General features: G+C 45.3%; 5 protein-coding genes across 5 annotated transcripts; 3 read left to right on the forward strand and 2 right to left on the reverse strand.

Moving 5' to 3' along the window:
* Positions 1 to 384: 384 nt before the first annotated feature.
* Positions 385 to 3,461, reverse strand: JR316_0008087 (uncharacterized protein; the record flags this gene model as incomplete). Its single annotated transcript, XM_047893803.1, has 3 exons — positions 385 to 2,512; positions 2,572 to 2,705; positions 2,760 to 3,461. 3 exons carry the CDS (start codon positions 3,459 to 3,461, stop codon positions 385 to 387), a joined length of 2,964 nt encoding a protein of 987 aa, XP_047747118.1.
* A 342-nt stretch (positions 3,462 to 3,803) lies between these two features.
* Positions 3,804 to 5,078, forward strand: JR316_0008088 (Sexual differentiation protein ste4; the record flags this gene model as incomplete). The annotated part of the gene is made up of 6 exons (XM_047893804.1): positions 3,804 to 3,921; positions 3,976 to 4,137; positions 4,184 to 4,249; positions 4,307 to 4,410; positions 4,464 to 4,776; positions 4,828 to 5,078. The coding sequence occupies 6 exons, from the start codon at positions 3,804 to 3,806 to the stop codon at positions 5,076 to 5,078; spliced, it is 1,014 nt and encodes a 337-aa protein (XP_047747119.1).
* Positions 5,079 to 5,926: 848 nt separating this feature from the next.
* JR316_0008089 (Protein STE50) lies at positions 5,927 to 8,369 on the forward strand (the record flags this gene model as incomplete). The annotated part of the gene is made up of 9 exons (XM_047893805.1): positions 5,927 to 6,032; positions 6,090 to 6,251; positions 6,311 to 6,376; positions 6,434 to 6,537; positions 6,586 to 6,961; positions 7,015 to 7,642; positions 7,692 to 8,058; positions 8,116 to 8,154; positions 8,208 to 8,369. The coding sequence occupies 9 exons, from the start codon at positions 5,927 to 5,929 to the stop codon at positions 8,367 to 8,369; spliced, it is 2,010 nt and encodes a 669-aa protein (XP_047747120.1).
* Positions 8,370 to 9,489: 1,120 nt separating this feature from the next.
* JR316_0008090 (DnaJ-like protein subfamily B member 8) lies at positions 9,490 to 11,037 on the reverse strand (the record flags this gene model as incomplete). Its single annotated transcript, XM_047893806.1, has 7 exons — positions 9,490 to 9,545; positions 9,700 to 9,753; positions 9,811 to 10,072; positions 10,132 to 10,638; positions 10,700 to 10,744; positions 10,809 to 10,912; positions 10,983 to 11,037. The coding sequence occupies 7 exons, from the start codon at positions 11,035 to 11,037 to the stop codon at positions 9,490 to 9,492; spliced, it is 1,083 nt and encodes a 360-aa protein (XP_047747121.1).
* Positions 11,038 to 11,242: 205 nt separating this feature from the next.
* JR316_0008091 (Pre-rRNA-processing protein IPI3) lies at positions 11,243 to 13,096 on the forward strand (the record flags this gene model as incomplete). The annotated part of the gene is made up of 7 exons (XM_047893807.1): positions 11,243 to 11,473; positions 11,525 to 11,638; positions 11,693 to 11,826; positions 11,880 to 12,027; positions 12,082 to 12,347; positions 12,402 to 12,729; positions 12,785 to 13,096. 7 exons carry the CDS (start codon positions 11,243 to 11,245, stop codon positions 13,094 to 13,096), a joined length of 1,533 nt encoding a protein of 510 aa, XP_047747122.1.
* Between the last annotated feature and the right edge of the window lie 624 nt (positions 13,097 to 13,720).

Here is a 13,720-nt window from a genome sequence, read left to right on the forward strand (position 1 = left end):
GGTGAGCAGCTTCTATATGGTAGGAATCCATTGTCTTTTCACGGAAGGCACTGCCCAGTGACATTGCCCCTGGATATTGCCTTACGCATTTATTGTACTCGTATTTGCGATGCCAGCACTGCGTCTTACCTGCAATGCTTTATTTAGGTTGAATACCCGATTTTTATCACAGCCGTGGCAATGGATGTCCAGCACCATCTTACTTAATAATAGTTGTGCGGGCCTCTGTCTCGTCAATTCATACGCTAACTCAAGTTGATAGTTGGTCTGAAAAATTATGAAAATCCGAACGTGCCCCCGAGATGTGGCTTCATTACAATGCGATGATAAACAAATAAAAATATAGATACATCTATGCAGAATCGAGAAAGAACACCCATGATATCACAGACCTTCGAAGAAAGACAAATCTTGGGCTGACAGCCCACCTGTCTTCGTTCCATTTGAAGCAGGCAAAATAGGCTGCGCAGCCAGTGGCGTCATGAAAGGTTGTAATTTTGTAGCAGGAGGAAAGGTAGCCTGCGCCGATTGTGGAATAGGTGTGAGGAGTGTACTATTTGACGCCGGTGGGGGCCCGAAGTTCAACAGTGGAGGCTGCTGGCTAGTTGAAGATGCAGCAGCGATGGCAGTAAGTGAAGCAGTAGCTTTTGCTTGTTGATCTTGCATCGACGATCCACTGGAGAAAAAGTCGACAGTAGAAGATACACCATTTGCCTCGGGTGGAGGTAAAGCTTCAGGAAGTGGAGAAGGAGGCGCCAACCAACGTCCGCGTGCTGCTACGTTCTCCATCAAGCTTAAAGTTTTAGAGTGGTTAGCAACTCTGATCGGTTTGTGATGGTTTGAATGCGCATGATTTGCATTCTTTGGGACAGATGGCGACCGACTGAGTGGAAAAGATGACTTTGGGGGAATTGGCTTTGCAGGCGGTTGCGGAGGTGGGGTAACAAAGTCGTCAAAGTCATCAAAAAGATTGCTGGTGGAATGAGTAGTAGTTTGGTTAAGACTGGGTTGTGATGGTGTAAAATTGCCAAGTGATAACTGCGGACTTTGTGTATTATCAGAAGGGGAGGAAAGGAACTCCGAAAAGTCATCGTCTTCAATAGTTGTTGTTAAGGGCCGTGGTGGAGGAGGGACACTATCCCGTATTAAAGGTGGGAGGTGAGATTGTGCTCGTGAAGGGGGCGGTGGTGGCAAAGGTGATATACTGCGCGACTCAGGTCCAGATCCGACAGTTGTACGTCTGCTTAGTGATGGAGGATTTGATAATACAAACCCTGAAGTTGGTTTTGGAAGGAGAGGGGGATTAGCGGATGTTGGTTTTGATGACGAGGTCGACATTATGGCGACAAATGGCCGTTTTGTCGGAGCAGGTTTTTTCATTGGTGTGGAAGAAGGGTAGTCAAATGAGGGCCAAGGTTGATTGACGTTTCCTTTAAAGTCTAGCATTTGCTCTGATGTGTTTACAGAGTTTGTTTTAGTGGTTGTAGGAAGAGCCTGGGTTGTGAAACCCATGACAAGTGGCGTAGGCACTGGTTTTATTGGCAATTGGGATTGAGCTGGAACCGGTTGCATGTTGTTATCATTATCAAAGAAAGAAAGAAAGTCATCAACAGGAGGATTTTCCTGTGGTATGGGCATGGATATCTGTGGAGGAGCTCTAGGAGGCGGCTTCAGTGGGGGAGGTAAAGCAGTCTGAATGGGCGGTGATTTAATCATCATGCTAAGCGCATCTAAACCCATACTTGAATCCGGGCTTGTGTCCACTGTTGGTACATCCGAGAGAAATTCAAGATCGTCGGACGAAAGAGTCAGAGAATCTCGACCATTTGATTTTGAAGGACGGGAGGAAAATCGACCCAGAAATCGAGATACTGCCGATGGTTGTGGCACCACTTCCGCATCAGGTGAACCAGCTGGTACAACTGTGGCCGTGACATGCTCTGGCGAGATATCAACGTCCTTAACGGAGACTGGGGGAGTATTTGTAGTAAATGTTACAACACTAGGCGAAGGTGGGGCAGTGGAACTACCAGCCTGACTTTGACTTATACTGCGACGACTGCTGTCAATGCTTGGGCGAGGAGATGTTCCTGGCCTAACAGAAGATGTACCCGAGAGATTTATTGGCGAGGACGACCTTGCAGCAGTTACGTTCTGATTATCCGAAGGAGAATTCGTTGTCTTCCTTCCAAAGAATGAGAGAAGCCCCCCACTGGATTTCTTTTTGCCATCATCTGCGGGCGACGCCTCAGGCTTCTGAGTTTCCAGTATTCGCCAGCCTGCCGGAGTAAAGTCTTCTTGTAAAAAAGTAGGCTTTGCCTTCACGGAGGCTTCCCAAGAAGTTAATCCCTTTGAGGACATGTAGAACGTCATTGGACTAATTCTTGTCAAGTGTGTGTGTCGCGTCATTTTGAGAGCTTCAGACATTTGCTTCGAAGTAAATGTTTTCGAAAATGGTTCACTAACAGGAAGTGTCAAGCCTTCGGGAACCAGTCTAACGACGATAGGGGCTCTTAAGCAAAGGAATAAGCCATCAGGAGGCGCAATTGAATGCAAAATAAAATAACTTACAGACCAAGATGTTCTTCCATATCTGTAGGGAGTTGTGAGCCAAGAGCGTCAGTCCGAGACGGCGTGGAGTCGGACCATAGATCTTCAGATAAACTTTCGAACTGTTGAAGAATTGAGGCCAATAGCTCTGGTGGCTACAGATCAATCAGTTTATGTCTTGTGCGTATGGCATATGAGGCTATACGAACGACATGTTCATCTTGTTTTTCTTTTTGTCGGCGAGCTACTTCCCAAGCATCATCCACGTCCAGATTGGCTGTACTTTGCGCATCTGAAGTTGTTGGAGCAGATAATGTCTCCCATGGCCCATCCCAAACAGCGGCATCAGCAGAAGGAATAGAGAAGCCGGGTCTAGATATTGACCAGTCTTCGGAGTCTGCACCTTCATTAGCTGTTTCAAATGTACCGAATGCGTCAAGATCATCCACAGGTCCAGTAGAGAGAGCGGGAGGTAATGTAGGGATTATCTGAGGGGAACGTGGTGGTGGTGGTGTGTCCGAAGTTGTCGATGTTGGCGAACCAAACGCGATAGTATCCTTAGGAGTCACAGAGCCTAAAGACCTCTCCACATCATTGGTTGGCTCGGACAGGGAAACGTTATTTTCAGACTGGGAATCAGGACTCGAAGACCCCTTGTCAATTGTTGAAGTAAACGGATTCCAGATGGTAGATGCGTCATTGGTCCACAATGCTTCAGAAGTATCCGGGTCATTCCACTGTGTTGTTGTTGGTTGTGCAGACCAAGAAGGGAGCGAGAGATCGCCTTCACCGGTGTCATGGTCACTCTGTGTTGTGGAGATGGCGGGAACAGACCAAGCAGAGGTGGATGTTAGCGAGTGCGGACTTGTCTTGGAAGGTTCACCCCATGCATTGGCCCATGGATCGTCCATGTATGTGGCCTAAACGAAGCTCCGATTTAGCTAGTTCAAGTCTGTGAGTACAAGTATGTAGTACCTGTACAACTGTACAAGTCACGGTCGAGTGATCAGATTCAGGGACGGTTGGTGCGTGGCTGTGCAACCTTCTAGCACGTGTCTGGAAACTAACGCGCAACTGCCATCATTGTCAACAGGTGAATGGGCCCTTTTCAAGCCAATCTCTTTAATAGAGGGTTATCAACCACCCATGCTGCCATCTTCGTTCCTCAGTCAACTATATAGCAGCTGAAACCGGCTTTCTCTTTGTTTCTCCATACCGCTTATCATTTACCAAATAATAACATATCATCGTCCATGGAGCGGCCAGTTCACGACCCTGCTGCCGACAAACATATTCTAGACTGGGACGAATCAGATGTATATCAATGGTTTTCAAGTCTCGGATACTCTCAATACGGGGAACAAATCAAAGGTCTCTTGCATTTCTACCAATAACTGTAACATTGTAATAAAAGTTTCCGTCCAGAGCACAAAATACAAGGGGATTCACTGTGCATGTTAGATTCTGATGGGCTCAAGGCTTTCGGCATCACCACTGTAGGACAACGTCTATCGATACTTAAGTCGATTTATCATCTCAAAATTGCTCACAATATACCCTTCGGTGAAGACGATTACATTCCACCATGTAGGTTGACTTTCGAGGCTTCACAATTTGCTGACACCACGTCTAGCTGAAGCCTTTTCATCTGCTGATGTTGTTTCTCTGGAACAAATACACTCCACTATCAAGGAACAAGGTGTGATCATTTACCCCATTATCTTTGTTTTTCTTTACTTAGTCCATTACCATCCAGCTAATCGCCTCCGCACGTTGGAAGAGGACAACAGAACGCTGGCCCTCGCAATGAGATCTTTCTCTGATGAGATCATCAAACTTCGTTCTACTGTTGGATCCCCTGTAAGCGATCGTGCCTTGAGCTTCATTCGTGCGTGTCTCATAGCACAATATAGGATGAGAATCCGAATCAAATTCGAAAGCGTGTTCCTTATCTCAGTAACGAGATGGAGGCGGCAGGGAATTCTCTCGCAATTGGCGACGAGACAGCTCGAGGCAGCGTTGCCAGTCTATCGACTGCAGAAAGCTCTACCCTTAATTCCATAGCAAATCCTTCGGGTCGTGAGACTCCTGATAACTTTCCTAATAACACCAAAGTCAGTTTAGACGACCCTACATGGAAAGTTCTTCCCGCTGCATTAAAGAAGCATCGTATCAACACAGATGAATGGCCAAACTATGCGATGTTTATTAGTTTCGGTCCTGCCAGTACGTCTTTAATTTTATGATAAAACCAAGCTAAATATTTCTCAATACTAGACAATCGAACGAAGCGGAAATTGGAGCTGGAAGAAAAACCCCTATACCTATTCAAGAAGCTTAAAGAGGCTCAGAAAAATCCCGCTTTTGTCCTGAAGAACATGAAAGAACCTCGCACACCTGCTGTCGATGAAACACCTTTAAGCAGACATTCACCGAACAAATCAAATGTGCTCACACCAGCATCAAGCGCAAATCGTGCTCAGGGATATCCAACACCTCCATTATCGAGATCAAGTCCTGGATTTTGACACGGCACTTTTCCTCAGAGTTTGTTCATGAGATCGGATAACTGACGAAGATAGTCGTCAAAACAACTACACGTACCCTAATACAACGCCCTTCCCCGAATCTCTCATAAATGGATATCAGAAATTACCGGCTCCTTGCATTTGTCGGGTACTTCATTTCAGCAACGCTTCCAGAAAGTCCTGATCATCGCTCTGCAATCATTGGACGACCGTCGTCGGAGAGCATATTAGTGGAAATGACTTCTCCAGCAAATCTGACACTTGGAATATCATTCCTTGCATTCACTGAAGTCGAGGACGTGACAGGTAGTGGCAGGGTGGGGTATCGTTAGCTTTGAACCAGGACGGATCTATTTTACGATTTATGTCAGTAGATGTGGCCTTTTTTAACATATTATTGGGACACATATTCAGGTGAACTGTAATTTTACTTCATTATCTACTTTGTAACTTCGTACTACATACCAACGTAAATGTGTATATACATCAATGTCACCGCAGTGTAATTATATTCTCCCAGTATGTCAGTGTTGTTGAGACAAGCCTAGTCAGTTTAGATATGGTCACGGCGTCAGTTCTGTCGCCTCTGCACTTTCATTTTGAACCTTGAACGGTGAAGCTAGATCAGATGAATTCAAGCGGCATTTGGAGGCATTCCCTTGATTTCAAGGAGACTGTACTTTGAAATCACGTGAAGTGAATTGCCGAATAAAGATTCACTCAGACTCATTGCTGTTGACTTGCATTAACGGTTTCGTTAGTCCAACTTGTCTCTCGTTCTTCACCATTCATAATCAGATTCTATTTACGAGATTGATATACAGGATACTCCATACATTCATATCAACATGGACGGCCTTGCCGCTGACCGCCACATTCTTGACTGGGACGAAACAGATGTTCATAATTGGCTGTCAAGCCTCGGCTATCGTCAGTACGAAAGTCAAATTCGAGGTACATGTTTCTTAGCATTCTTTACATGTATGATATCTTCTTATCACAAAACCTCAGAACATAAAATACAAGGAGATTCACTGTGCGAGCTGGACTCGGATGGACTCAAGTCATTAGGCATTACGACCATCGGCCAACGACTCGCGATACTGAAAGCTATTTATCAAGTTAAACTCGCACAGAATGTGCCAATCCAAGAGCATCACTATGTCCCCCCATGTAAGCCGTTTATTTCTGGACCTGTATCTCAGTCAAGCCATGGTTGACCATACTCAAAGCTGAAGCTCCCGAGCGCGTGGAAAACATAAATGTCGAGAAGCTGCATTCCATTGTGAAGGACCAAGGTGAAACTCGCTATTTAATATATCTTCAATCTATCTTATGAAGTATTGATTTGATAGCTCAACGGCTGCGAACACTGGAGGAGGAAAATCGGAGCTTGTCCACTGCCTTAAAGACGTTCGTGGATGAGTTCAACACAATACGTGCATCATCGGGGCGGCCTGTATGTCCTCTATCAAATGTTTCTTGACTTTCAGTCTCACATCTTTAGGACGATCAACCCGTCATTCGGAGGCAACCTTCCTTTAAATGGGCTAAATCTCCGACTAAAGATACGCACATAGAATCGCCTCATCCATCACCTCAACGGGTTGAACACGACATTTCGTCGTATTCAAGAAATGCCGGACCATCGACCTTGCCACAACCTCCAGCGGAGAAGGCACGAACACCCCCTCCTCAGCCTGATGCTACTGTTTCTGGGTCCCTCAAGCCGTCAAAGCAAGAGAGCTCGGATAACCTCAAGAGCTTCAAAGTTAGCTTAGAAGATCCGACGTGGAAAGTCCTTCCCGCGGCTCTCAAGAAATATCGTATCAACAATGATAATTGGCAAAGTTATGCGATGTTCATCTGCTATGGCCCATCTGGTACGGCACCATGTCACCTTCATGCCTCTGCATCCACTTACCATCGTAATCAGGTAACCGCATAGAACGCTGTTTAAGCTACGATGAGAAACCGCTTTTGCTATTCCAAAAGCTTAAGGATGCGAAGAAAAACCCAGTTTTCATGCTGAAACACATCAAGGATATCCGCTCACCCATTGCGGTTGCACAACAGAAACATGCTGCTCGTAAAGCTTCCTCCGTAATATCGCAAGAATCTACGGTCACGGGTGCAACTCATGGACACCAAAAAGCCCCTTCACAATCACGCACCACACACCGACCTCCGAAATTAGAAGTTCAAGATCTATCTGCAACTACCCCAGCACCTTCGACAGGGCTAAGTCCACAGCCCGGGTGGCCGGAGGCCAGTATGCTTTCTCCTGCAGCTGATGGTTCCCGACAGGAAGAAATGCCTGCATCTGCCACCATTCACACGTCACACTTTTCTAATTTTTCAACCAATTCAACAATGAGTGCATCAAGTGGTTCTACGATGGTCGGTTCGAGTCAAACTGGAAATGGACGAGATTCGACCAAGCCAAATCAAGAGACCACGAGCAGCGCACGAGAAATGCCACCAGCCTCTTCTAGTGGAGTTTCGTATGCCGTTGCTATTTACCCTTATATGGCTGAACAAGATGACGAGTTCGATGTCGTCGTGTAAGTTTGAATTTCTTCTATCATCACACCTCTATTCACATCACCATAGTGGCGACACCTTTGTTATACTCTCTCGCGCCCGGGGTTGGTGGGTGGTTCAACGGGATCCAACCGGGTCAGGCATTGTCGAAACCGATATTGTTAAACAGGGCTGGGTTCCAGCTGGATGTCTTTTGGAAACAAATGTCCCAGTTGCCTCAGCCATCGCCGAGGCCACCGCTGCAAAGAGTGGCTCTTCTTCAGGGTCACCTCCGGGAACGCCTGTCTCAAAAACTCCGATTTTACCCTTGAGCATCATTTCAACGAGTTTCCCTGGAATAGCTTTGATGGACTACAAGAAGAAAGGCGATGAAGAGTTGGACCTTGTCAAGGATGATGCTCTGAGGGTGTTCAAGCGATACAATCATTGGTCATACGTAAGATTACCTGATTATATTCTAAAGCGCTTCATCTTTGCTCATTGATATCCATAGGCTGTAAAAGAGGTCGGCGGAGATCGCGGATGGGTTCCAGTAAGCACGAAATACTGCATCTATTTAATTCTGCTTTTTTGACCATATCTTAGTCATGGTTTATTGGCAAGGTTTCAGCATCTGGAGCCATGTCTGGTACACCAACTCCTGGTGCGCCAACACCTTCGAATATCGAAGATGGTGCAACACAAGTATCACCAATGTCATCAGCTTTCCCCCCAGTGCAATCACGGAACACGCCAATAGTCGTATAGACAAACCCTTTTATCATCAGTTTCCGAATCTATCCAAAATCATTAATCGCGCCCACACCCACAGGAATGTTTTACACATCAACTTCATTAGTATATTTATGATCATCTTTGCACTCTTTTACCCATGCACCGTTCACTTGTATTCAATCACGATATACCTGACGCCTAGTTTTATTCCCGTAAATCTACATCTCCAACTTTGAGAGGCGGAGAATCCACATCGTACCCGCAAATACGCGTGTATTCTTGTTTGTAGTGTGCCGACATCTTGTTCATTCCTTACTCATTACTTTTCTCAGCGCGCTGGAAGGCTGTGTTCTCTTTTCTTAATGTAGATTATGTACTGACATTTTTTGCTTTCTTTGGCGGACAGGATGTGTATTATATTGACATCAGATCATTGAAATCCGTTATCCATTCATGCTTTCGATAACTTTGCGCAGTAAGTCTGCTCCTGAAACTGATCTATGGATGCAATTATGTATTGGTCGCAGTGTATCGGATTTCATCGGCTTCATTTTGATTATAATAATCCATTCTATCTGCCATGCCCTCAAATATGGAACCTCCTGTATTTGTTTATTTCTACTCTTAGCTTTTGTAGCATGCCAAACTGTATTACCCACATGCTTTGGGTACCTCAAATAGGCTCGAATATCCCATATCTAGAATCCAAGGATACTATAGAAACGACATCGCTCATCGTTGTCTGTCCAGTATCACAGAATTCAATGTAGCTAGTTAGTTAATTTGAAAGGTATGCATCATCATTGAATGAAATCGTGAAATGACATGCAAGGCGAAAACAGTCTTTATTGCCGACAACTGAGGGTGGAATGATGATGGAAATACAGGAGATTGCTACAACATATGCCAGTACTATTCCTAAAACATAGAGAGTAATACGACATAATATCACTCAATAACACATGGATTTGTCTACTAACTACGTGAACTCAATAGTAATGTACAGATTTGAGGTTTGAAGAAAGAAAAAAAAGGGAAATTCGCCAAAATTCAAAAAAGTGATCGAATGAAAAGGCAAAGAAAAAGGTAAACATGTGGTCAATCAAAACCGAAATGAAAAAAACGTGGAGAGATAACAAAAAATGAAAACCACCTAGTGCCACCATCTTTTCTTGCGTTGTCTATCTTCGTGTGATCGCGGGTCAGCACCTACGAAGTGAGATGGTTAGCTAACTTCCTCATGTTATTCATATTATCATTGATGAAAGGGCTCAACTGGTGCTAGAAGGAGATTGATAATCTGTGGGTCCAGAGGGCCGGTTTGTGAAATGCAGACTATGCACAAACGCTAAAAATCACGTACATTTCTCAGAACTCCTCCGCTTCCGTCCAAGGTTGTTATTGATTATAGGCGTTGCTATACGACATAAGCAACTTAAGCATGACAATAAATGTTTCATCAGCAGATCCTTACGTGTGGAATGGCGCGAGTAGGGAGGTGGAGGCGGAGGCGGAGAAGCCCCATAAGCCATTCCTGAGGGGTTCACCATTGGTTGTGGGTGCACAGTATCTGGAGGAAGATACAGGGGTGCCGGTTGGTCCGAAATCCGCCTGCTCTTTGAAGTGTTTGTAGGAGCGGGAAGAGGGGGAATATGTCCTGCAGGGTGCTGTTCTACCCCGTTGATAGTGCGGACCTCGCGCCCGTCAGGTAAGGTCCGAAGAATATGTTCATTTCCCTTTGCGCGAAACAATACCCTTTTAGTCAATGAGAGAAGTCACACTGGAAATTACTCACATTGGAGTCAACACGTTTACGGATCGTTTGAGTGACACCGTTCACAGTAGATGTCATAAAACTTTCTGATACCCATTTTCCGCGGTTGTTGTTGAATGCAGAGGATTCAATCGCCGGAGCAGTGGGAATAGGCGGCATAAAACCAAACCTAGGGAAACCTGACATGCTGAAAGGATCCCGATCGATATTGTCCATGAAGGATTCGATCTCCGCTTGCATTCGGTGCATATGGGCAAACGGATCCATTGCTGGAGAGAATGAAGGGTGTCGATGGCGAGAGGGCCCACCGAAGAAAGGATCGCCTTCAAAGATTGAATTAAACAACTCGAATGGATCTGTGAACTCGAATGCAGAGAATGGAGAATGATGATGAGGGAAAAAAGGATCGGGAAAGCTGTTGTTCCTAGAAGGGCGACGACTTCCAGAGAATGACCTAGAGCCTTGTCTATGGGTGGGGTGTATTTCCTCCGCTTCGGGGGGTGGCCAGACACCATGGATGTCGTATTCCTAACAGAGGGCAACAGTTAATGAAACAGAAGAAGACATCTGTCTGATATAATGCACTAACGGCTCGTTTCTTAGGATCGCTGAGGACCTCATATGCATTGTTGACCTGTGGAGTCACGGGTAAGCAATGTCTGTAAGTAAGTGATGATTCAAATGAAACAGCGCCATACCCTCCTAAACTTCTCCTCTGAGGAAGTTTTATCAGCGGGAGTTGCATTTGGAGGTAGCCTGTCTGGATGAGTTTGCAACGCTCTTTTCTTGTAAGCTTTCCGGACTGAAGTGAGAGAAGAGGGGCCTCATTAGTGATAACAGATGATATGAGAGAATACAAATAACAAACGTACTTTGTTCCGGAGAGGCATCCTTTGAGATTCCCAGTTCTTCGTAGAGGCCAGACATTATAGAAATACAGAAGATAAAAGGAAAGAAAGTACAAGGATGTCGATGGGACAGTCGACCTTTTATAAGGAATGTTCTGGAGGCATGCGCCACACACGAAGTCGGAATCCGGATGGAGTAACCGTCTCATTACAGTGCATCACGTGCACATTTTTTCAAGTTGGGCCGACTCGCTCAGAGTGCTTTCACCTTAATTCTTCCCTCCATGATTCTACAAGAGTCAATTCTTTGCGCCACTGCTCCTCCAACATCCGGTGCTGGTTCTGGTTCCATTTTTTTGCATGATATTCAAACAGGTGCAACACTTGCGTCGTTCAAGCAGACCAATGCCGGCCCGCATTCTCTGGCAGTGCTCGAATCAAACAGCACGCAGGGCGGGATAATGCTTGCATCCCAGCCCGATAAATCTATATTGAATGTATACAACTTCCAAAAGGTGAGGCATTTTCATCAATTCTACCTAGAGCTTAGTTAATGATTGAACTAGGACCAAATTAGTCTTAAAATCGTGCTCCCTGAGAAGCTGACCGCCATTGCCCTCGATCGACGAGGCGATCTATGTGCAGGTGGAACTGCTACAGGCAGAGTATACTTATGGGAGGTTTGTTCGTTCCCTATCACTGTAATTGGTCTGAAAATTTAGTCAATATTTCAGACGTCATCGGGTGTCCTCTTCAATTCATGGGACGCGCACTACAGACAAGTCAACGTACTTCGTTTTACAAACGATGGTGCTGCTCTGATTTCTGGAAGCGATGACTCAGGAGTGAGCGTCTGGTCCGTATCCAGGTCAATATGACCTCGCGTTCCTCCTTTGCCGCTAACTGATACATGGTATTCAGATTAGTTGATGAGGACATGCAGAGAGAGCTCGCGGTGCCTTACTGTACCCTTTCCGATCATACACTTCCTGTCACAGATATTATATGCGGCATCGGTCTCTTTCCCGATTGTCGCGTTTTAACATCCTCAATTGACCATTCCGTCAAGGTCCGTAAATTATTTCTGCTGTCATTGTCAGTTTCTGAATCAGTGGTTTCTTAGTTGTGGGACCTTTCTACCAGATCGCTTTTAACAACCTTCCAATTTCCTCGACCGATCTCATATCTCGCGTGGGATGTCACAGAACGATTATTTTTCGCAGCATCTTCCGATGGTTCAGTTCACCAAATGAATCTATTTTATGAACGAGAATCCAAATTGAGCGGTGTTGTTACAGAAGCTATAGGAGGCGCGGGCGTAACGGACATCATACGTGTTGATGATGATGTAGATCGCGAAGCAAGACGAAAGAGGTTAATAAATTTAGGGTGCGTCACAATCCCGCTATGGTCTCAAAATTAAATTCCAACAACGAAGTTCAGGCAAGCGATAACGAGCATGTGTATTTCCTTAACATCCGCTATCCTCCTTGTTGGCACCTCAGAAGGTTTAATCCACTTGTACGATGTACCATCGCATCAGCTGCTTCGCACGATATCGACACATAAAGGGATGTCGATAGCCTACCTTTCGACAATGATCAAGCCTCCTGATTTAATTGGCCATACCAATCTGGAGTTCGGGCCTGGAAATAGCACCGATACAAAGGACTTCTTACCCGTCAAGCCAATCATGCCATTCCAAAGAATGCGCGACCCCAAAACTCGCGAGGCCCATGAAATATCTTTGATCCTGCCAAGTACCCGCAATGTAAGAATATCATGTTAAGCTTCTAGTTTCCGCACTCGCTTATTTGCGTTATCAGGGATATCGAGACGAGTTCTCATCGTATAGCCAGGAAGAATTTTTGCGAGACTACTCCTATTTCGTCGAACCCTCGTCGATATCCAAGGCCGGAACTTCAGATTCTCTTGCTCTCAAGACCAAGGTGGAAGAACTAGAATCTGAGGTAGAGAAGCTACGTTCACAGCTCAGTAAAGCCAAGGGTGTGAATGACGCCATGTGGGATACTGTTGTTAACAAAATAGTCAGTCAGCCCAAGGGTTCGGCGCTATCGCACACAGAAGGCACTGAAAACCCCGACGAAAGGCGAAGAAAACGAGGGCGTGCTATGTAGGGTGACCCCTAGAACTCAGTCAAAAGTATAGTGAGTTCGTATCAACGATGATTTGAAACCCAATACCGTTCTAACTAGACGCTAGAATTGCATTATTGTCTACCTTGTTGTAGATTATGGTTTCGATATAATAAAACATCTCATCGCCAATATCTTTCTCGAGGCGATTTTTAACTATTAGCTAACGGAAACCCCAAACTAAACACCTATTTTTCTGTCGTCTACCCTAGATCTATGATGTCAAAACCAAAATGGTTGCGCATGAATTCGGAAGGAAAGTGATTGACCACATGCACTCTAAGGAGCCAGTCGGTTCATTGTGATTAAACTTGACGGTACGCACAAATCTCTTGGCCATCTGGTTCTTTCTCCGCGATGCGGAAGGCGGTAATATGTGTCACATTCACTAATTTAGTTTCAAGTTTTAGTTTGGACCAAATTTGCCATACAGCCCTTCGGATAACTATACTGGACCATGCAGTAACCCGAAATACTAGGCTAGTAAATATTCAAAGTGCAGGTTCGGTCTTCCTCTGTCTTTGTCCAGTAGAGTTATCTTGATGAATATCTTTCTTTGAACCTCGCCATTCTCCCTTTCTACGAGGCGTTTAGGCGGCACTTCGG

This window comes from Psilocybe cubensis, chromosome 7 (genome assembly GCF_017499595.1).
Source record: "Psilocybe cubensis strain MGC-MH-2018 chromosome 7, whole genome shotgun sequence".
Taxonomy (NCBI): Eukaryota; Fungi; Basidiomycota; class Agaricomycetes; order Agaricales; family Agrocybaceae; genus Psilocybe; species Psilocybe cubensis.